Below are 22,626 nucleotides of genomic sequence, written 5' to 3'. Positions count from 1 at the left end.
AAGTTTTTCATCCATCAGGACCCCCAGGTCCTTCTCTGCAGGACTGCTCTTAAGGACCTCTCCTTCCAGTCTGTAGGGATGCCTGGGATTCCTCCGGCCCAAGTGCAAAACTCTGCACTTTGCTGTGTTGAACTTCATCAGGTTCATCCGGGCCCACCTTTCAAGTCTGTCGAGGTCCCTCTGAATGGCATCCCTTCCTTCCACCATGACAACTGCACCACTCAGCTTGGTGTCGTCAGCAAACTTGCTGAGGGTGCACTCGATTCTGTCATCGATGTCATTGATAAAGATGTTACAGAGCACCGGTCCCAAGACAGACCCCTGGGGGACGCCGCTCGTTACCAGCCTCCACCTGTACATGGAGCCATTGATGACCACCCTCTGTCTGCGGCCTTTCAACCAGCTTCTTATCCATCGAGTGGTCCACCCATCAAATCCACATTCCTCCAATTTGAAGATAAGGATGTGGTGGGGGACCATGTCAAAGGCCTTGCTCAAGTCCAGGTAAATGACATCAGTCACCTTCCCCTTGTCCACCGATGCTGTCACTCCATCATAGAAGGCCACCAGATTGGGTAAGCATGACCTGGTGAAGCTGTGCTGGTCAGGAGGATCTGTTCCATGATCTTTCCAGGTACAGAGGTGAGACTCACTGGCCTGTGGTTCCCTGGGTCCTCCTTGCTCCCTTTCTTATTAATGGGAGTAATGTGACCCTTCCTCCAGTCATCTGAGACCTCACCTGATAGCCATGACTTTTCAAATATGATGGAGAGCAGCTCTGCAACCAATTTACATTTGGTAAATTTACAATCCACCATTTGCATCCATAGAGTCATCTGACCGTTAAAAGCTTCAGGCTCCTCGTCCTGCCATGTCATTGCTGGTGGCACTCTGATGGACATGGACAATGGTGGCTTTCAGGCCCAGCTGCCAAAGCATGGTGAAAACACATGACACTTTTCCCCAGGTTCCCTGTTGTAATAGCTTTCTACAATTGCATACCATTTAGCATGCCAATGCACACAGCAAATATTTGGCTGACACAAAACAGGACCGGAAAATATAATGGACCAGGACATGGAACACATACTTTAAAGTGCTTGGTGCTTGCTCCTACCTAACTACCAGGTGAGTGCACACGATGAACTCAGGCTTGGAATTCCATTGGTGGTAGGTGATGTAGTAGTGTGTCTGCAGCCAGATCCACTGCTGGCCCTTGGTCAGGAATCGGTAGTAACATGACTTGCCTTTTCCAAATTGCATCACTGGTAAACAAAAGGAAAGCACATTATAGCAAAAGACCTACAGAAAGCTCAAGGTGCAAAAGCGATTAGAAGAAACGCTCAGCCCCAGCCTTGCTACCACGCTAAGGTTGCTCTTGGGGCTCTATAAGCATGAGAGGCACACAGCCATGCAACAGCTTTCCTTTGGGTTCTTTCCCGCTACCAACTTCCACAACTTCCACAAGAGTGCACTTTAATACTTAGAAATTTTTCTTGTAACTACTAATTGGCATAACTTTATAACTGGTTATATTTCTACACCTAATTAGTGGGCTTCTCTGAAAGGAATAAGCATAAGTAATATCCTTTAAACAAAGTATTGGCCTTTCAGGAATAGATGAAGATGTATTTCAGAGTCGATGGGCTTGATCCTAATAATGGCACAAATAATATGGTGGTGGAAATTAGGAGTCACGCTGAGAGCTGTAAGAGCTGCCCTGAATGCAACAGACTATTGGAGTATATGTCGGAGTATACCCAGAAAAATCACAGGTGCTGTAATATAACAGGAACATAACAAGGGAAACTACATTAAATAACCACTTTAATTGCTCCCATACTGCTGGCAGTACAAAATGAAACATGCTCACTTAAAATACCCATAATTAACGCAAAGTGAAATAAAAATGTGGTTGAAGCAAACCCATTGCACTTCACAGCGGGTGGGATGGGAAGCCAGCCCACGGCAGCCAACCTGCCAGCCAGGAGCCTGTCCAGCCACGGAGACATGGGCACTCTTACAAACTCTGCTTTGCTAACTGCCAGGGCTACCTTTCTCAGCCATCCCATTAATGAGGATGTGCTTCAGAAGGAGCACTTAGAGAAGGCCTTCTGGCTAACGTGCTATGCTGCTGACTGCCCAGCACTTGGTCCAAGGTGTCCTGAAGCAACTCCTGGAAGTCATTCACCAGCACCTGACCTCACCTGTCTGAACAGTAAAGCTAAAAGATCCATTTCTGCCATCGTGCTGAGCAAACATGCCTCTAGAACATAATGACAGATCAGTGGCGAGCACAGACATAAACCATGAACAGATTGTCTCTGAAAGTAATTTTCTCCACTCTCTGCTAGGTCCTTTAGCATCTCAAATGTGCCCGTGGTGGAGGGGCAGTGGCAGAGGTTTGGGCATTGCAGCTGAGAGTTGAAGAGTGCTGGGGGTCATGGAGCTGCTTGGAGCCCTGGCATCACACTGCCAGCAGTGCATGGCAGGTCCCACACCGCCCTGCTGCCTGGGGCAGCTCTGTTCCCTGCTGGTAAGCTCCTTCCAAACAGCAATGGCAGACAGACAAAAGCAAGCTGGTCCAACAAGAAACCTGTAAGCAATGTTTCTCAAAAAAAAAAAAAAAAAAAATCTGATAACCAAGATGTGTTTTACAAATTGCATCATTACATTTCATTTCTTGGCACTTCAATCCAGCAGGCAGACTCAGTTCTTGTTCAACATCTGATCCTGAAGTGGGTGCAACAAAATGGAAAAATACAGTCTTTGGGAGAAAGCTCCTCCCGCACCCTTCTAGCTGGAGATCCACACCAATGAGCACTGCACCATGTCTGCTGCCACCTCCTGCACTGGCCTGCCAAGGCTGTGGACATTCTCTGGTGTTCCCACATTAGACAGAACTGGACAAATTTTCACAATGATGCAACAATGAGAAAAATCTGCACTAAAAGCCCACGGCCTTCTTTCTGTGCCCACAGATGTTGCTGGTGGAAGGAGAAGAGCCTTCTCCCTGTTCCACAGCTCCGCTCTGCCCCGGGGCAGGTGGCACGTGACATTAGATTCTTCTGGCTCTCAGAAAGTCCCCAGGAAGGGTGACAGTCAACAACATCCCCAGGACTAGGGCTGCCCTCATACATAGCGGACAGAGGGGCCCTGAGTGACTGCTGAGGGATTCAGGCTCCCAGGGAGGCACTGTTAAGACAGTCTTTTTTCCTTCTTTCCCAGACAGATGACAGCAAAAGGCTTTGCATGAGCAACACGTGAGATCACAGATGGGCACACTGTGGATGGACTTACAGTGTTCATGGCACCTAGCGAGAAGCTCCAGGTCATCTGCGTGGTAGTAGTCATACCCTGACGTTCCCAGCACCTCAAAGGGTAAGTATCCTATAATAGGAGGAGCCCTAGGAAAGAAGCAAAGGGCAGGTGGTGAGCACAGACCTGCACTGCAACACCAGGACAACTCTAGGACCGAAGCCATCGGATGCACCCGCTTGGCACCTCCACCTGGGAGCAGATTTTCACATATACAGTGATAAATTGCCAGACACAAACAAAAGACACAGAGAGAAAGAGGCAAAAACTGAGAAAATGAAAAGGTGTGTGTTTACTGCTTCGTAGCCTATTCATTACGTGGGTGTAGGGAGGGCATGTGCGTATGCAGTGACTCAATCCATTAAGCACACCCGTGAGACATGGCTTGAGAAACGCTATGGATGTTTGTGTGCGTAAGAACCTGGAGCCCCAGCAAAATTCTCCAGCAGGTTGGATATAAATGTAATCTGGGCAGTGACTGTAGAGGGAAAAGTAAGTGAGAAGCTTCTGGAAATGAATGGATAGTCCTCCCCTGTCTTTCCTAACGACCCAGCTCCACGTTCATCCCCTTGGGGACATCAAAGGTTATTCAAGTACACAGGGCCAGAAGAAGTCTGTGGTCGCTCCCTTCCTTGCCTTGGATTCCTGAAGGGACGCTCAAAGTCCTGGCTGCACCTCCTCAGTGCTTCCCCGCAGCCGTGGGCAGCCTGGCAGCAAACGGCTAACAGGGGAGAGGGAGAAAAAGGCCATATGGATGGGGGTCTGCTGGGCAGCAGCCTGCAGCACACCGCCGCGAGGATCAAGGGCTCAGCAGGAGCTCCGGAGCCCAAGCGATCTGCCAGACCCGGCCCAGTACGAGGAGCTGTTTGCAAGAGCCAGGCTTCTGCAGTCTGATAGCAAACTGACAGACACAGAGCGCTCTCAGTACACAGTGGTCTCAGCCACAACACAGCCCTATTGAGCCGAAGGACTCTTCATAGAGCACTGTGTTCCGTTTCCTCGTGTGACCCAGATTTCTGTTAATTATGATAATACATGTATTTATTAAAGTGTCCTTGCTGTCTCTTTGTCAGATTGGCCGGTGTCTCTCGACATGCTTATCTTCAAGACAATAATGCCTTTCAGATGCACATCAGATAAACATTTAAGCTGATCAGGGAAGTATTATGCTTCCGTGACTTTCGCCAGATTTCTTTAAATGAGAAAGCAACCACAAAATGCTCCTAATCTATCATTTGACAAGGAGCTGGCTTGCTTGTGGAACCATTTGGAAGTGCCTTGTTAGCATAACTTCCAGCCTTGGGGCCTGCTGCTGGCTGTGCAAATGGAAAGCACTGTTTTCCAGTGAATCTCTGAGCGCAGAGCTGGAGGCTGGGTCAGCAGTCCTAAGGACAGGGCACCCAGCTTTCAGCCTGGCCAGAGCAGACCTTGCAGTCTTTTAGTAACAGAAGGGAAAAAAAAGAACAGAAGCAGAATGTTAACAAAGTTCACAGGTTTTCTTCTTCCACCTGTGTGTATATAAACACCAAGAAAACAGTTCTTCCTGTTTTTCTAACATCTAATCAGATCTGTAGGATTCTTTCTGTATTATTCATCATGACTCCACGCATGCCATGGCCATGATATCAAAGATCCCGGGCACACACTGCTCCTACTGAGGGCACCTTCTAGGATCGAGCCCTGTGAGCTGATGTAGCCAAGAAGAAGCAGGAAAATACCCAACAACATTTCACAGCATCCTAGGGTGTGCACTGATGACACGAGACAGCCCACACGATTCCCTTCTGGTTCTGGGGTCCGGTGCTTTCACAAACCATCTCAGTGTCTGTGTTAGCTTAATCCACTCCCAGCAACAATGGACTCCTCACTGGGATTCCAGTGGGACTGGAGTGGCTGCGAGCGCCCGGCGCAGAGCTTCCTCTCTGAGTCATAACCTAGATTCATTCATCAAAAGGCTCTTTGATATGCTGCAAAGAAGCTCCTGCCTGCCTTATTCACAGCAGCTTCTGGGCACAGCCCTTTGGAGAGCCAGCTCTCTGCTTCAGACAGTGACATAAGGGGCTTAGGGCTCTTTGAGGAATCCTTGTTAAATCACCTGATTCTGAAAGTGTGCCTCATTGGACAGGCCAATTAAAGCCTAACAAAGTCACTGCAGTGAGATCCCAACAACAGGACCGACGAGCCGGCTGTGCCAACCCCACAGCAGTAGTGGGGCTGTCTGCACTTCAAGAGCGCATTGTCCCTACTGCAGCAATGCAAGTTGTTCCCTATTTGAGTTCCCTCTCTCTGATCCAGATGTGCAGGCGATGCGCAGCCTCCGCTCCCCCTCCAGTACAACTTCTTTCCTCCAGCCTCACCTACCAGGGGCGACGCTTTGCAGAGCTTGCGAAGGGTGGCAGAATGGAGAGGGCAGCATTTGGCAATGTGTTTATGTTTTCATGTTGAATGAAGAGAAGCAAGAGAGAACAAAACCCTCCGGCTTCTTCTAAAGTAAATGAATCCTATATTAATTAGCTTAAAGAAGTCATTCCAGACTTCTTCATTCCGCATGCCTACCCTACTGCATTCAGTCAAAAGCAAATCTGCAATTAAACTACCTAATCCACTGCTTTTTCTAAATTCCATCACTTATCAGGGTGGAAATCAAATGTTTATCAATACAGCAAAACATTCAGCAGGTAGTTGGGGGCTGCAGATGGTGGGCAGAGGAGCTAAGTGGTAGAAGGAGTAGAATTAATGGTGCTCAGCATCGGTGCCTTAATGCCTTGGTGAAGCTGGACTTTTCTCTAGACAGTCACCCTTTACTTATGTGGTTTCTTAACCACCTTAAGTATGACAGAGGGCAAAGCTTTTAAGGAAGCTTGATAAGTAAGTTTGGAATATCATTATCTACATAGTTTAATTACAGCTATTTTACCTGGGATCTCAAGCAACGTAAACATTTCTATTTTTAAACCACAGTTTGCTTGACCAGATCTCTTACCTGTGGTCCAAGAATAAAAACTTCCACTCCAAACTATGCCTTGATGTAAATTCTTCACATGGCTCTTCAACATTGCAGAGCTCCTGCAAAACAGTTGGCTCTTTCAGACATTTAATTCTGCACAATGACAAAAGGAGTCCTCTCTCAAGACCAAGAATGCATCATTTATAATATGATATATAACAAACCCTAGCAAAACACAGGGCTTTAAAAGCACTCGGCTTCTCTTCCTCCAAAGAATGCATTAACCTTGTTTTATAGAGGCAGAAACTGATGAAAAACGGCTGAACAATTTATCCTGTGCTGAGTCTCAGAGCTCAGATAAACAGTCTGAGGGCCTCGTCTGCAGCTGAAATTCCCCAGTTCTGTGTGAACACTGGCAATGACAGGTGGATGGCAGAGGAGGCCTGGCCTCGAGCTGGCCTGGCCAGTGCTCTCTGCAGTGAGAAGCACCTCTGCTCATCATCCCCATCCTTGCTGCACTGTGCCACAGGACACAGCCACCACGTACTGCAGTGCTCAGGGCCTCGAGGTGCTGGTGGCATTTCTACACAAAGGAGCAGTGGACTCTATTTCTTCAGCAGCTCCAAACTATCAAGCAGTTTAGTTGAGCCTGCTGCCCTGAAACCTGCCATCACACGGCCACCTCTTCTCAAATGCAACTCCCATTTTACATTTACTCTTTCCAAAATAAACACCACCTCCCACTCCCAGGACCTCAGCATGGCCAGTCTGTGTTGCTGGATCACATGAATTACAGAACATAAGGGTTGGAAAAGACCACCACCCAGCACAGGAGTAAGGCAGTGGGAAAGCCCTCACCTTTAAGAACTGTGGTGTGACGAGACGAACTGTGGCTACGAGGCAAATCTGCTCCTCTGTGGCTGACCTGAAAGCTCGTGCAATAGCTGACTCAAAGCCATTACAGGAGGGTGTAGGCACTAGACACAACCAGACGATTTATTTAAGAAGAAAAGGAAGGAGAGACTTTTCTTTTCATGTCAGGACAGGTGCAATGACTGATGAAACCCAAGCAACAAACTCCTACCCACACCACAATGCCACACTGATATACACTGACGTTATCCAAAGCATGATCCTTTAGGCTGTACAGGGCTGCACCACCTACCCCTGGCTTGCAGGGAAGCATCACAAGTCAGTTCTGATTGCTCACAACACGCAGTACAGCCTCTTTGCTAGCATTTCTGCTTCAATCCCAGTGCATGTTTTGCAAATGTCCCTTTAAAATCTCAAATTGAAAATCAAGAAGATATAGAAAGATCTACTGCATTATCCTGGCCTGAGCCTTTTTTTTTTTTTTCAAAACAAAGGAAGTCACGATTGGATGTTAAAAACTTTGGTGACCAAAAGGCTGGAGTATTGCCCCAAGGAAATTGTTCACATGAAATCCAGAAGGTTCTCCTTTTCTTCAATTTGCTTTGCAGGAAATAGCACCTTTCTGAAGCTCAGTATTTGAGAGGGCCAAGATTTTACGAATTGCTCGAACAATTTCATTTTTTAAAAAGTGTCACTCAGCAAGTGAAACAGAACAACTTTCTCCAGTTAACTGAGTCAGTAGACTGATCCACAACAGGCAGTGAATCAAATGGAGGGAGGGTCGGTCTGGTGCCCCTTCTCTAACCAGCAGCTTGCCCAGCTCCTTTACATGAAAACCTCTAACAAACCCACAGCACACTCCATCCCTGCTGTTTACAGCCTGTTCAGCTGAAACAAGGCTTTACGTCTCTACAGAAGAACACAGAATTAAGGGAGAGAGGCTAAGGAGTAGTGGTAGGCTGGAGATGTTACTTACCATGAGTAAAATATTTAAAATCCACTACAAATTTCACATATTCATATGTCAGAGGTTCATTTGGATCTAAGCTGCCTCTCGCTAAATGGCAGCAAAACTCTATTTGCTTTTCCACTGGAAAGAGAGAAAGAGAGGGAGACATCAGCAACATGACCAGCAGCCTGCATTTTAGCACGCTCAATATATGGACTGTGTCCACATTTTCAGACCCACCCTGCTACTGTTGAGATGCTTCAAGTGGCCCCAAGCAACCAAGTAACTAGAGGGAGCACTGATCAGCTGGCTGTGCTTTAGGATGCATGTGGTGGTACCCATGGCTGTGCAGTACCCAGCTACGCTGGGGCTGAAGTCAGTGGCAGCTGTCCCTGCACAGTGGGGACAGTCTGGGAGCAGGACAGCAGCCAACAGCAGAGACCCAGGTGGGCAGCTCAGATAGGAAGGCTGCTGCTTAAATTGCACGGAGGGCTTCTCAAGAAGCCCTGAGATTTGCCAGTTTCTAAAGAACAAGACTCTGCCAAAACCCTTTGGGATTTCTCCTGCCCTCATTCTTTCCCCAGACCCCAAACTCCTTTCATAGGCTGACTCCCACTCTGGGAAAAATACCTAATGAGAGCAATTTCCCTCTGTCCTGTGAGCCAAACAGTAAAGTACACGCTGTCCAAATCGAGCATGGGCAGCAAGGAACATTAGCTGATGTACTGCATCAAACCTCAGAATATTCACAGAGGCAAAGCAGCAGTGGCAAACAGGAGAACTGAATAGCTGGGGGCTCCCTCTGGGAACTGTTTGCCTGTGGCAAATCTCCTTCATCAACAGACGAGCAAAGAGCTTACCGTTTAGAAAATCAGCTGCAACGGGCTCTGTCATGAGCACATGTGGAGAAAGGAGCTTGTACACCTCGCTCTGCTCCCGCTCAGGCAGAAAGTTTAATATATTTTGGTCCACCAAATCTGACTGATGCAAAAGAATGCTTTGTCATGTTCAACAGCACAGGCTGACACAACCACACATGCTTTCATCCTACAGCGAAGCACAATGCTGCCAATCTAGCAGACTCTTAACACAAGGATCGAGGGCAGAATATCACCCTTAGGTTATCTCACCCCCAGGCTGCCATCTATTTGCAAAAGGCTGAACGGGCCCCAGAGGCTGCCCTTCAGTTCAGCCACATGCAAGCTGGAGGAGCCCTGGTACCACAGAAACATGGCAGGAAGTGAAATCTATCATTTCAAACTGAAAATGTGAAACCTTTCCCCTTGGAAGCATGAGACAGAAGCAGGACAGCTCTGCTCACCTCCTCCCCTGGCCCTTCAGGCTGACTGGCAAAATTAACTTGTCCTGCAAGTGCCCCAGTGCTGATGAACCCACACGTCCTGACTAAAGGGGTTCTTCCATAACGTCAGCACATATTTGTTTCTCTGCACATCAGGATGTTCAGACAGGTTAGGATACTCAGGCTCAAATTTGTCCTCACATAGCATAATGTACGCCAGATAAAAGCAAGAAATGTTTTTGAGGAGCCAGCAGAAGCTTCCACACCCAACAGAAATGGATAACTCTAACATTTTTGGTACTAAAGACCCTGGGCTCAAAAAAGAACAACCCAATGCCATCACAAGAGCAAACATTTTCACCTGAAATTGTCTGAGAAGAGCTTCAGCACAGAGACATGAGGTTTTCCACATACCTGGTGGGATAACCACCACCCCAATCCTTCTTCAGACACGCAGTCAGGTGGTGAGCTACGAGGACAGTGATTCTACACAGATTATTTAGCTAAATTGCAGACCCTGACACAGAACCACGGGCTCCTGAGAAGCTTCCTAAGAGTTTGTGGGTTTATCCATCACTCACAGTCAGCTGGCTCTTTGGCTGCAGTGACAGGGCTGTGTTAAGGCAGGAGAGCCATCCTGCAATGCACTGCGTTGTCAGAACTTACCGGTAAGTGCCCGAGCAGAGATGAGACACTATCAGATACATAAATAATAATCCCATCGGTGGTCAGAGCGATGAGGAAGCCATCTAATGCCTAATGACAAAAGATGAGACAAAAGGAAAACAAAAGATTTACACGCCGCAGCAACTTCCAGTACAATAAATAGGCTAAATTACACCGTGGTTTTAGACTGTTGGATTCTAAACCTAACATAAATCACTTATGGCAATGATAGTTCAATGTGGCAAAAAAAAAAAAAAAAAAGGTGCTGTTTAATTCAGCATTCTTTGTACATGTTCTTATTTGCTCATTAATACTAAATTGACTTCTATTTTGCGCCCAGTGAGTACTTATTTTATATGAAGCAAGACAGTGGTGGTTAAATTTTCTACACCCACACAATCCTGGTGACTTCAGTCACTTCATTATGTGCTCTGAATTGCACAACAGTTAACTAATTCAGTGTGTAAGGAGATGTTAGATATAATCACAGCAAAACCGGCACGATGGATGGACGGACAGATGGATGGATACTGTTTTTTAGCAATCCATGACTAATGGACATAGATCAAAGGGCAGGACTAGGGACAAGATCTAAAGCCTTATTTAATTTGCTTAAAGCACTCATTTTCTAGGCAAGTGACGTGAGAATTTGAAAATTTGTTTTCCCTCTCTTTTTCACAACTGTTTATGGCCTGGAGTCCATGTTCTCTGTGTCTTCTCAGTCTCTGCATCTGCTTTCTTCTTTGAGCACTGCTCTGCTCTTCACAACACCTTCCTGTGCTGCTGATCCAGACTCTGTCCCTATTCTTCTGTAACACTCCCAAGGTGTTGGTCATCCGACCTGCAGGCAGCACCGTGCAGAAAGCCAGCTCTTCCAAAGCCATCATTAGGCTGCTCTGCAGCCCAGTTGGCAGGGAGGCAGAGATGCCATGCAGAAGCAGCACCCAGCAGTGTCCACTGCAGCCGGTCACTCCTACCTCACTGTGACTCCCTGCTTTTGCTAAAAATAAGCCCTGTCTGGGTAAAGCCACCAACTTTATTGAAGCTGGTCAATGGGCTCAGCCCAGCGCACCAGAAGTTATTAGAGGGCTCACTCCCCTATCACTTCTAAGAGGGAAATTTGTTTTGGTTCAGCTGGAACAAACTGGATTGTTTGCTAAGAAATTCCCAGAAAGAAAGAACAGACTTTTCCAGGGAGGTGAGTCATGACACCCTGATGAAAAGGAGTAACGAAGACACCGCCACACCTCCCAGCTCAGCCCAGCACACACCCTGTTCTGGTGGGGTGAGGAGCAGCAGCACAGAAGTCCTCACCAGAGGAATGTGCAGTACAGAACCAAAGCTGCATCCTTAAGAAAGGAAAAACACAGGTTCGGTGGGTGTTTCCAAAGCCAAATACAGGACAAACTGGTCTTCATTTCAAATTGAAATGCCCTTTTTCTTTAAGGGGAAGCAGTTCTATTTTTAATTCTATACCTGCAAAGCATTTAGAACAGCACTGGTCTCTATCAGGTTTGGATTAGATGTGCCAGCAGAGGAGGAATCATTAACACGGGGACCCACAGGTGAATGGAACTGCATCTCTGAGCGACTCCCCTGAACTGATTAGTTCTCACTAATCTGTGGGGCTTTAATTTCTTCTTACCTCTAACATCAACTGGGTGAACTCCTCGTTGCTAAGAAATGAAGGCTTCCAGTCTTGTCTAATCTCACAGGCTTCTGTCTGTGCTGTGATTTCTTAAAGAAAAAAGCATCAAAAAAGCAACATTACTCATAATCACCGGGACTTCTTTTTTTTTTTTTTTTTTCCATTTTCAAGTAACACAATTTCTTTTAAGAGGCTTTCAGAGGAATCATCCTCAGATCATTCTCCGCACAAAGCCTTCTTACTTGCGACACTCCATTTTCACATCATCACAATGCAGACACATTAGAAGCCAAGAAAAGGGAGAGGGGACATTTGGGGCAGGAGTGTGCCCTCACTACCTTTCTGTTTCTGTAAGAAGTCGATGGTCCTCTGCAGTATGGTGGATTTGTCCATCTTGAGAGGGTGGCCGTGTCCCTGCAGCATTGTGCAGAGCTCTTTAATGAGGACATTGAACTGGTCTCTCCTCTTCTTTTCAGATTTGTTGCGTGATGCCCTGCGCGACAGAAAGGTAAATGTCACTCAGTAAAATGAAGGGTCTGCAGCTCGGCACAAGGCCCCATCTCAGCAAAATGCTTTAAACACAGGAATCTGAGCTTCTGCTGGGACTGCTCGCTTGTACAGAATTAGGCTTGGGTGTCAGTGCAGCGCTGGTGCTTGGAGCCTTGCAGCAGGACTGAACTCTGTCAGCAAGCAATGCCTGCAAGTAGCAAATAGCATTTACAGGCATTCAAGCCTCCTTACGTCCATCTCTGCAGCATTTCTCACTCTTTCAAAATCAGGGATGACTACACGAAGGTGAAATTTCTCCAGTAAGAAAGTCCTGGCACCACACACTGCCTTTTTGCCCACTCTTGCTTTGCACTTAGTATACAAGCACGTAAAGGTCAAAACAAGAAGGCTGCCTCCTTCCTGGATCTGTAATTGCAGAAGTAGCTTGTTGCCAGAGAACACTGTGCAGAGGCAACTTGACTGCAGAATAAAGTCAAGTACAAGCTCTCCTATCTGGCTTTGAAAATCTGCAGTAGCAGCGGCACGACTTATGAAATTGGGCATGTTAAGAGTCTCACTGAGGAAACCACAGACTAGTTTTCAGCTTGCATTAATGCAATTTAAGAATGCTTTTATTAGAGTTTTATTAGAGAAGAAAGTAAATCCATTCAGTTTCTTCCAAAATGTTCTTTCCAAAGCTCATAGCTCAGATAATTGTATTTTCATACAACCCCTTCCAGCAGTCATTTACTTTCTTTACAAGCATATTCATGACAATACATGCTCCTGTGCTCCCAACCGAGGGTGGTATGCAGCAAGCATTCCTGTTCACGTTCAGGTTGGCATTCAGAGGTTCTCACACACAGCATTTGCAGCAGCCCTCTCTGTTTTGGCACTGCTATTTGATGAGTAATTAGAACAGAGCCAAGCTCCTCTGGAGGGAGACCAGCTGTGCCCTGTGCTAAGCAGCACTGCCCCAGCTGAGGCTAACAGAATCACTGGGATGATAAACAGCTATAGGATAACACGAGATTCTGAGAGCAAGGCAATATAATCCAAGGAGCACTGAGCTTGAAAATGGTGACATATTACATTGTATGTGGTCTGCTGTACATGGCCTGAAAACCACTGAATTTTGCCTCTGACATGAGTATCCCGAGTACTTTTTCAAGCATCACACAACACAGCATTTACAGTTCTCCCCTGGGAGAGCTTCCATGCTCCGTGCATCCCCTCATACCTCTTTGCCCTGTCCTTCTCATCTTCATCCATCAGTTCGTTTACACAACGCAGGGCTCTGGAAGGAAAGGACAGAAATACTCACTGAGACACACTGCCTGATCTTGCCGAGGATGTCAGATCACGGAGCTTACTGGTTTGTGTCTTATGACATCCTGGATGGTTTTATCATCTACTTCCCCAGCCTCCTTTCCATTACTTGGTTTCTTGCTTATTCTGCCTAAAGGTTTGAGGAATGAAACCCATATGCCCAAACTGGAAAAGAGTCAGCAGCCCCCCGGCTAACCTTGCAGTCCCCCTGTGAAATGGCCCCAGTCCCAAGCAAGCCCAGCTAGCACCTGATACAGCCAGGGGGACACAAGGGACGGGGAGCCCAACCAGTGCCCTGCATTCTGCCCAGCATCTCCCAGCAAACGTGAGAGCTGATCTCAGCTCGGTGCCTGGGCCAGGCAGCACTGTGTTTGGACTGCCTGGGGGAGCCAGCCTGGCTGCTGAAGCTCACTGCAGTGCTTAAGGAGCACCTGAGATTTCTATCCTGGTGCAAGGGCATAGGAGGAAGGAGGAAGCTGTGCTGATCCTCCACAGGATTAGTATTAGGCAACAGCAAGGTATGATCCAAGGGACAATATGAGACAGGTTCACCCGAAGTGCCCTGCAGCCATCGCCTGCTGTTGGCTCCACCACCCCCCAGCTGCGTCCTACCGTGGGGACTCACAGCCAGCATTTCAAGCTAGAACCATTCCTTAGCTGGCATCACCCAGGGAATGCAAGGGAACGAGAGCCAGCCTCCCCAGAGCCTGCCTGCAAGCAGTCACCATGGGCTGCTGCCTGTGGTGTATGCTAACTGCTCCTGCAGCACAGCAGGTGAGAACAGTTGGAGCCAATTCCCAGGAAGGATGTGGTACTCTCAATCCCCATGCAACGATGGCAAATTCAGCACAATGAGGGTGACCTCTTCACTGGGGCTCGTTCTCACTGGCTCTGGTTGGTAAATCAAAATGAAACCATCCACAACTGAGAACATGCCAAAGATGCTGCTCATGGTATCTAGAGGGCAGGAGACAAGAGGATGGGGTTGGGCTCTAAGGTCCAGTGACAGGACAAGGGGCAGTTTGCACAAACTGCAACGTGGGAAGTTCCACACCAACATAAGGAAGGACTCCTTTCTCATAAGGGAACAGAACCCTGGCACAGCTGTCCAGAGAAGTGGGGGTTCTTCTTCTCTGGAGATACCCAAACCCAATGGGACACGTTCCTGTGCCACTGCTGTAATGAACTGCTTTTTAGGGGGGTTGGATGTGGAGCTCCAGACTCTTACGGTTCTGTGATTCTGTGAAATACGATAGAAAGTCACCCTCCCTCTCCTGCTCTGGGGCCAGGAATCCCCTTCCTGCAGGAGACCTGGGCAGAGGAAACTGTGTGACTTTTTCAGTCCCCAAATGTGAATGTACTCCATGTGGAGGGAGTGGTTCTCGCTGCCTGAGTCACTGCAAGCTAACAGCCAAGTGAAACATTACCTGCTCTACTCCTCAGATTCATCAGTCCAGACTGACGGAGTGGGATTAGCACTTCTTATCACCATGTAAATAGAGACAGAGAAAAATTAATCCTGGAAGGAAAAGCAAATCCAGTTAAAACAGAGTTGCAAACAAGACATAGCCTAAAGAGCAGCAATGACTGCAGGCTGAAGAAGTATGACAGCGCAGATGAGAATCGTGCACGGGTGCGACTGTGAGCACTCTGGGACCTGGTGCTGGGACCAGACCTGGAGCTGCTGGTTTGTCTGCATCTGCTGTCAGCATCTCTGCTGTCCGAAACGTCACAGGGCCCAGCTGCTGCTGGAGGAACTGAGGTGCCATACCTGACAGCAGCATCAGCAACCAGAGCCAAACGCTGTGCTTCCAAATGTTAAATTTGGAACTCTTTATGCCCCTGAAGCCCTGCTTTGAGTCACAGCTTCATCACCACTTCTGTTACCTTTAGACTGCTCAAGGCACTGCAAAATGCTGACACCACCAGTACTTGTAGCCACAGTGACCAAGCAAACACACCTACATTTCTGATAACCCAAAGGAGAAGCAATAGCTTCCTTCCTTCTCAAAGACAAGAGAGCACCTCAAAGGGAAAGGAGCCCAGGAAGACCCTGAAGAACCACTGTGCAATGCACATGACAGGCACTGGAGAGGGCAGAGGTAGAACTCACTGTGTGTGACCCACTGCTACCACCAGGAGCCTGTCTTGTGGTATGGGGACAGGGCTTTGTAGGGGAGCTTGGAACAATGGGCCAAACTCCTGCTCACTGCAGCTTAGTGGAATGATGTCAGTCTGTCTGCTTGGCTCAAGAAAACTGTGTGCCAGGGTCTTATCCAGCACAGTGCAGACGTTACCTAGAAGGGAAAATGAAGCTCCTGACATAGCATTAGTATGAGAGTAATGCATAAACATTTCAAGTGTTTCAGCCATAAGAGATACAGGAAACCGTGCAGCCGACACCAAGTCGTCGTTTTCAGTTCGGAACACAAACTTCCAGGGAAAACCTTACACAATGACTGGTATCCTTGGTGAGCAGCTGAGAACAACACCCACGTAATGAGCTCAGGTACAGCAGCCCTACTCTGCCTTGTCTCATGGCAGCCCTATGCCGGTCAAATTACAAGCTCCTATCCCAGTTCAAAAGGAACATGTGATCTTATTTGCTATCCTATTGACCTACATTACAATTGAAATTCTTATCTTGGCTGCTGCTTCTCATGGTCAGTGCTATTTTTTCAAGATTATATCATTGTTTCTTCTCCAGAAGGATGACCCACATTGAAGATTTTCTAATTCTTACTAAGTTCTAACATATAGAGCATTGTTTTAAAACAATGAGTTGTGTTTTAAAAAAAATACTTGGATCTACACTAACGGGTTTATTACAATTTTTCAGAAAACATTTTTCATACACAGGCCAAAGCACAGAATCATAGAATGGTTTGGGTTGGAAGGGACGTTTAAGATCATCTAGTTCCACCCCGATACTATAGACAGGGACCCTCTAGACCAGGTTGCTCACAGCACCATCCAGACTGGCCTCAAATGCTTCCAGGGAGGGGGCATCCACAGTCTCTCTTCTGTGCAACCTGTTCCAGTGTCTCACCACCCTCACTGCAAAAATTGAGTCAAACAAAAGGATTCATTCTGGGTTTCAAGCACAAAGCTTTGCACAAAAACCTCTCCACTGTCTTACCCATTGGCCGTCTGACAACTGGAAGCTGCCAGGAACCAGACAGGATCCAGCTAGTGTCACCAAGCCTAAATGAGGAGCAGGGCTCCAGTTCCCTGGTCTCCAGCAGAGCTACTGCATCCCACTGAGCGTGGCCAACGAAGGTGAGGGGTGATGAGCCTGCCCTGCATCATTCCTGGGTGAGCGATGTCCCCGGTCGGTCCCAGACCAAGCTTAGACAAAATAAATGGCCATAAAAGAAGTCGCAGGCTCAAATGCATGGAGAAGTTTTTTGCATGATGCAGCAGGATGGGGAGCTATAAAAAGTCTCAGCCCGAGACACCTAAGGACAAAATATTCTTAGCCGGATTAAGCACTTCAGGACTACATTTAGCTAAGTGCTTTTTGTCTTGTTATGAGCCAGTGCTAAATATAGTAACCAGAATACTTAAGAATAGTTTCATAAGGGTTGTATACACTCCTCAGCAAGGTAAGGCACTTAGCACTACTGACAGCAGTGTGTCTGCATGCTAAGAGTATTTTAAATAGCTCCAGATAGAATCTCTTTGACCTTAACTGTATTAACCAGATCAAAATTTATTTATTGCCTCCTGAAAATCCTCTCCTGCAGCACTTGGTGAGAAGGACTCCTGAACTCTCCAGACAGGTGAAGAGAGGACACCTGTAGTACTGCCAGCATCCTTTCCCGTGCTGCCTATGGCAGGTGATGCTCAGTATTGCCACCAAGAAATGCACATCCATCGTTGCATCCATCCTACAAAGAGGGAAGAGATTTGTTCTTTCCTTGCAGAGTGTCCCAAACAACACACGGAGCATTTTACGGGCAAGCTATATTTTAGACTTTTCAAATATCACCATATTTAAGGTTGTTGCCTGGATTACAGAAAGGGCAATGGAGTACAACAGCCTTAACGAGACAGTGGACTGCCCAGACACGCACCCAAAAGCTGAAGTGATGCTTTATCTTTTCTGCAATGCTATGGAACAATTTTTTACTGAACAGGGAATGGGAGAGAGAATGTTTTTTAACTCTTTGTTTTGCAGAGCTGTTTGACTTCAGGTGCTATCTACAACTGCAACACTTTGAGTAAAGAAAATGATTATTTATCAGGTAGCTGTAAAACATCATGTTACCTTAAGGATATCTCTTAAAGGAATATAGGATTAGTAAGAATTATGCCCTGAAGTCAACAGCTCATATGAATGCTTCAGTACAGCTTTAATGTTAAAGGTTTTGCTACACCACTGATGGCAAGATAGGAATTGCTTGGTGAGTGTGATGCTGCTGATTTCTTTGTGATTGGGAGCTTCCATCAGTCACCTAAAACCAGCCTTGACCCCAGCTAACTGGAATGCTTTTTCCAACTGTATCAATTAAAAATATTCTCTATGCAAAAAAGTTGGTTATGCTTTCATTCAAACTTTCACAGAACTCAGCATTTGAGTGATGTACAGCAGCTAGGGATTCTTCAAATCTATACCATAAGAAGTATTTTAATTATGGAATTAATTATTTCCACAGATTTTACATGCAATGAATTCAGCAGAGAGCCCTCAATTACAAGCAGTAGCATTTTGTGGCACAACGCAGTCATAAATAAGAGAGATAATGCATTCTCCAGCAAGACGATTTATATGTCAATATGCCAATTCTTCCAGAGGCAACGGGAGGGCACGGCTGTGGCTGACAGCTAAACAGCTGATTTAATTTTTAAAAGGCAGAATTTAACCTTTTCAGTAAAGTGTTACTGATTCAATTATAGGATGCTAATGTAAATGACATTTGAAAAACCAGCGAATGCCTCCGAATGTTTCTGGCTGCTCTGCACGCAGCAAGTGCTTGACAGAGACGCGGTGCTCCCGCACTGCCCAGCCCTCACCCATCACACCGGGGAATGCTGCAGCTTTCAGGGAACTGCACCTTTCTCAACAATGGTTTCTCTCCACCTCCTTGTTCCTTGTCCGTCATCTTTGTCTCCCCGTTGCTTTTCTCCATGTCCTTGCTTCCCTTTTCTCTTACTTAACATTGATTGCTGTGTTGGCCCCTCACTGCAGTACAGACGTGGAGGCCCTGGAGCATGTCCAGCGATGGGCAGCGGAGCTGTGAGGGCTCTGGAGCACGAGTGTGATGGGGAGCGGGCTGGGAGCTGGGATGGGTCAGTCTGCAGCAGAGGAGGCTCAGGGGAGACCTTAAAGCACAGCTCCCTGAATGGAGGTTGTGGGGAGGTGGGGGTCGGCCTCTGCTCTTACTTAACCGGTGATAGGACGAGTGGTTGTCGTTGCTCCAGGGTAGACTTTGGTTGGACATTAGGAGAAATTCCTTCTCAGAAAGAGTGCTGAGGTATTGGCACAGGCTGCCCAGAGAGGTGGTGGAGTCACCGTCCCTGGAGGAGTTCAAGAAAATGGTGGGGCAGATGTGGCACTGAGGGACATGGATAGTGGGCATGGGGGGTGCGGGCTCTTGGCTGGATGAGATGATCTTAGTGGTCTTTGCCAGTCTTATTGACACTGATTCAAAAGAGAACATCACGATGCCCTCAGTCCTGCCAAGCTGCCCAGCACTGGGAGTCCTGGGCTTGCTCAGGCCCGAGGCACACACACAGTTCCCCAGCTGTTTTGGGACCGCTGCCTTGGGCACCACACCAGGGGGAGCAGGTCGGTGTTCCTCAGCACAGCTGGCAGTGCCACATGGTGCTTTCCTGCCAGACACCTAACCCCGGACCTCAGCCACATACTTCCATTTTCCACCCATGCCTATATTGTCACACAGCATCCCTGCAGAAACCAGAACAAGGGAGTGGCAGTGGATTTATGAGAGAACCAAAAATTAGGTGCCCTCTTCTGTTCGTCTGTCAGCAGGGAACCTTTTCTGCCTGCTCCATAACTGCAGCACCTCGATGTGCTTCCCGAGCTGCAGATACCCTTCCCTGCTGCACCGAGCTCTGCATTTAGCTTGTTACCTCTGACAGATTTATGACTACATTCATTACAGCAGCAACAGCTTCAGACAGAAGCCAAGAGGAGCCCAAAGAAAATGGATTTCAGAAAACAATTACACCACAAAGAAGGCTGTATCAGAACACCGTGATTCAGCACAGAAACGAAGTGAAATGAAAGATACGGGGAGGAACAATGCTGCTGTAGGTTTTCTCTTTATTTTTTGGTTTTGTGTTTTTTCTTAACTAGGATATGCTGTCTTCTGACAAAGGGAAAGGGAAGAGAGATTAAAAACATGAACAGACACTTGAAAAGAAGAGATGATTACTGGAACATCGTGTTCTCTAGGATTTTTGTCAGATTCTGGAGAAAATAGCCAGCCAACTTTGTTCTGTTCCAGCAATTTGCGAAGCCTCGAAGGCTAAAGATACAACTCCAGAGAAGATTATTTAAAAATCTCCAGGGTTTCTGTAACAAGAAGAGCATGCATTTAATTAATTCTATCAATTTGTCTAATAGCCTCTTAAAATTCTCAAAACACGGCCAAAGGCAGGAATGCCCGTTAGCCCCAACAGCACAAAACCACAATTCCATTGCCATTAGCAGGGGAGGATAAAAATGAGTATGCAAATAGCATTTCTGCAGTCTTGGATGAGTACCTGTGTTTATCTGCAGTTACTACAGGAAAGGTAAATGTCTGCTGCACTAGAAAATGCTGATCATGCATCTAACCTATAACCACGTCGATAACACAACTGGCTCATTCAGGCACTGTACTTCCAGACCCGAACACATAGAGCCAAATAATCCTCAAACAATAACATACAGACAGTTCTCCCTGGTGTGGAACAGTGGCAAAGGCAGTTGTTCACAACAAATTCTCCTGCAGAAAATGAGATGTGTTCTCACGTGACCATTTCCAGGAAAGGCACATGGAGACAAAGATGCAGTAAGACTGAAATCTCACAACCAGAATGCTTTTGGACAGAACGTTCTCCAAAATTTCCAGAAAACACGCAATTTCTTAAAGTTCTGGTTTTTTTTTTGTTTGATCCTGACAGTGCAAGGGCCTGTGGTTATGCACAGACATATGGGGGTACTTCCATCTTATCCACCTCTCTGGCAAATCACAAAAGATAATGATTTTGCGTGTGTGAAGGTTAACCCAACAAATTTCAGCAATGATAAAAGCAGCTCCAACAAGCTAAAATCAACAAAACAAAACAAAACACCAACTTGATTCTGCAGCTTAAGCAAGATGGGAAACAGCTGGTCATAAACTCGTAGCCCAGATTCTGGATACAGTCATGGTTTCATCCAGCGTAGGTTCAGAGCAAACCATCTTAACACCTTTTTAGAAGAACCCAATGGTGTCTGGTAGCCAAGCAGTGCCAGACCCGTGCCCATGGTGGTTGTGCACAGCCCTACGCTGCCTGCTGGGCCAGGGCACAACCTGCAGCAACCGTCCTCACAACTGACAGAAGTCCCAGCGTGCCTCTTGGGCTTGGTCTGTTTTGGCAGCTGTGTAGGCACTAGGACCAACATGCCAAAGCTGTCCTTTTGGATGTGTTACCCTTAAATATCACTCAGATTTCCATGCTGGATGGGGCTTTTGGCAACCTGGTCTGGTGGGAGGTGTCTATAGGTACCTATAGCAGGGGGGCTGGAACCAGATGATCTTAAAGGTCCCCTCCAACCCAAACCATTCTACGATACTGTTTTCTTTACTACGGTTGAAACTCATCCCATAAAGTTTGTATGTTATTGAACTAACTTCTCTTAGGCCTTGTGCTCTCCCTGTGTGCAGAATAAATGTAATCATTACATGGTAAAGGAAATCAGCAACCTGGTCAAGCTAAATACCTTCCCCTACACTTCTGCCAGAAAGAGGCCAACCCTCAGCAACCACCAGTTTGCCAAATGAGAAGAGAACCATTCATGTACGTAGCTGTTCTCTTTTTCTGCTCAATATGTTCTTTTGTTTTCAGTTTCTTTGTAGTTCTCAGGCATATGTACAAAATGTGTTTCAAGTGATGGTGGATGGTACAGGTGAGGGGATGAGCATCTGGGCTTTGTGTTCACTTGCGCTGATTGTGCATGATGAAAAAATAACAGTGAGGGCCTGAGGGCTGCTTGACTTGCAGAGTAAAAGCAGAAGCCTTCCTAGGGGACAGGAGTGTGTCTGACGGTTCCAGGACAACACTTCCAGACTGCACAGCTCTGGAGAGGTGAAAAATGGGCTGCATGACATTCCTTCAAAGTCCACCTGCGGCAGACCTTGGAATCACAGAATCTCAGAATCACCAAGGTTGGAAAAGACTTCTGAGATCATCCAATCCAACTGTCCTCCTTCCACCGATATTTCCCACTAAACCATGTCCCTCAGTACAACATCTAATCATTTCTTGAACAATGACTCCACGACCTCCTTGGGCAGCCCCTTCCAGCTCCTGACCGCTCTTGGAGTTCGGAGAGCTGCAGAAGTGCGGTACCATCCCATCACTTCTGAAAGTAAGATGGATCTACCATCTCTTTGACAAGCAAATCCTGGGGTGCTGCCTCAGGAACAAACTAGGCGGTGCCAGATGAACAGTGGGAGACCTTGGAAGTCTGATTCTTGTGCAGCTCCCTGGGATTTTCTATTAACCATATCTACTTTTCTGATGCTATGCAAGTGGCTTGCTGCCATCCCTTTCCTCCTCTACTGCTTTTACAGTGCAGCCTATAAACACCGTTATTACTGCTGTACAAGCAAGGAAACAAGGGCACACATTTCATTCTGTCTCTTTTTAAGAGTGTACCAGTTCTGAGAAGCTGGATTTAAAACAGTAAACACAGTCACAGCCTAATTTTCAGTAATGCTGAAACCTAGCACAAGTACCTACAAACAAGGCACATTTTGGAAAAGCTTGACCTAAATCATTGACCAAGGTCAGGCAGCAGAGTTAAGAAGTGAATCCAGATGTCCTGACGATTAGCCCTGTCTACTGGCACTCAGTCAAACCTTCCCTCCTAAAAAAAGCTTCCTGAAGCA

General features: G+C 46.9%; 1 protein-coding gene across 6 annotated transcripts in view; it reads right to left on the bottom strand.

The window, feature by feature from the left end:
- PASD1 (PAS domain containing repressor 1) overlaps positions 1–22,626 on the bottom strand; it is a 46,825-nt gene that overhangs the window by 10,701 nt on the left and 13,498 nt on the right. For 3 of the 6 annotated variants that reach the window (XM_031602688.2, XM_090150312.1, XM_090150309.1), the window contains exons 2-12: positions 14,947–15,038; positions 13,431–13,487; positions 12,040–12,194; positions 11,699–11,790; positions 10,054–10,143; positions 8,948–9,068; positions 8,115–8,228; positions 7,124–7,242; positions 6,302–6,384; positions 3,301–3,407; positions 1,118–1,265 (exon numbers count right to left, since the gene is read on the bottom strand). In XM_031602688.2, coding sequence (XP_031458548.2) covers positions 1,118–1,265; positions 3,301–3,407; positions 6,302–6,384; positions 7,124–7,242; positions 8,115–8,228; positions 8,948–9,068; positions 10,054–10,143; positions 11,699–11,790; positions 12,040–12,194; positions 13,431–13,462 — 1,061 coding nt within the window. In that variant the 5' untranslated portion in view covers positions 13,463–13,487; positions 14,947–15,038. Of the gene's footprint in view, positions 1–1,117; positions 1,266–3,300; positions 3,408–6,301; positions 6,385–7,123; positions 7,243–8,114; positions 8,229–8,947; positions 9,069–10,053; positions 10,144–11,698; positions 11,791–12,039; positions 12,195–13,430; positions 13,488–14,946; positions 15,039–22,626 lie in introns of those variants that run through there. The other 3 variants (XM_090150310.1, XM_090150311.1, XM_090150313.1) reach the window with 2 other exon arrangements.

Source organism: Phasianus colchicus, chromosome 14 (assembly GCF_987193195.1).
Source record: "Phasianus colchicus chromosome 14, bPhaCol1.hap1.1, whole genome shotgun sequence".
Taxonomy (NCBI): domain Eukaryota; kingdom Metazoa; phylum Chordata; class Aves; order Galliformes; family Phasianidae; genus Phasianus; species Phasianus colchicus.
Note: the sequence above shows the minus strand (reverse complement) of the source record. Positions and strands in the feature narration are given on the sequence as shown.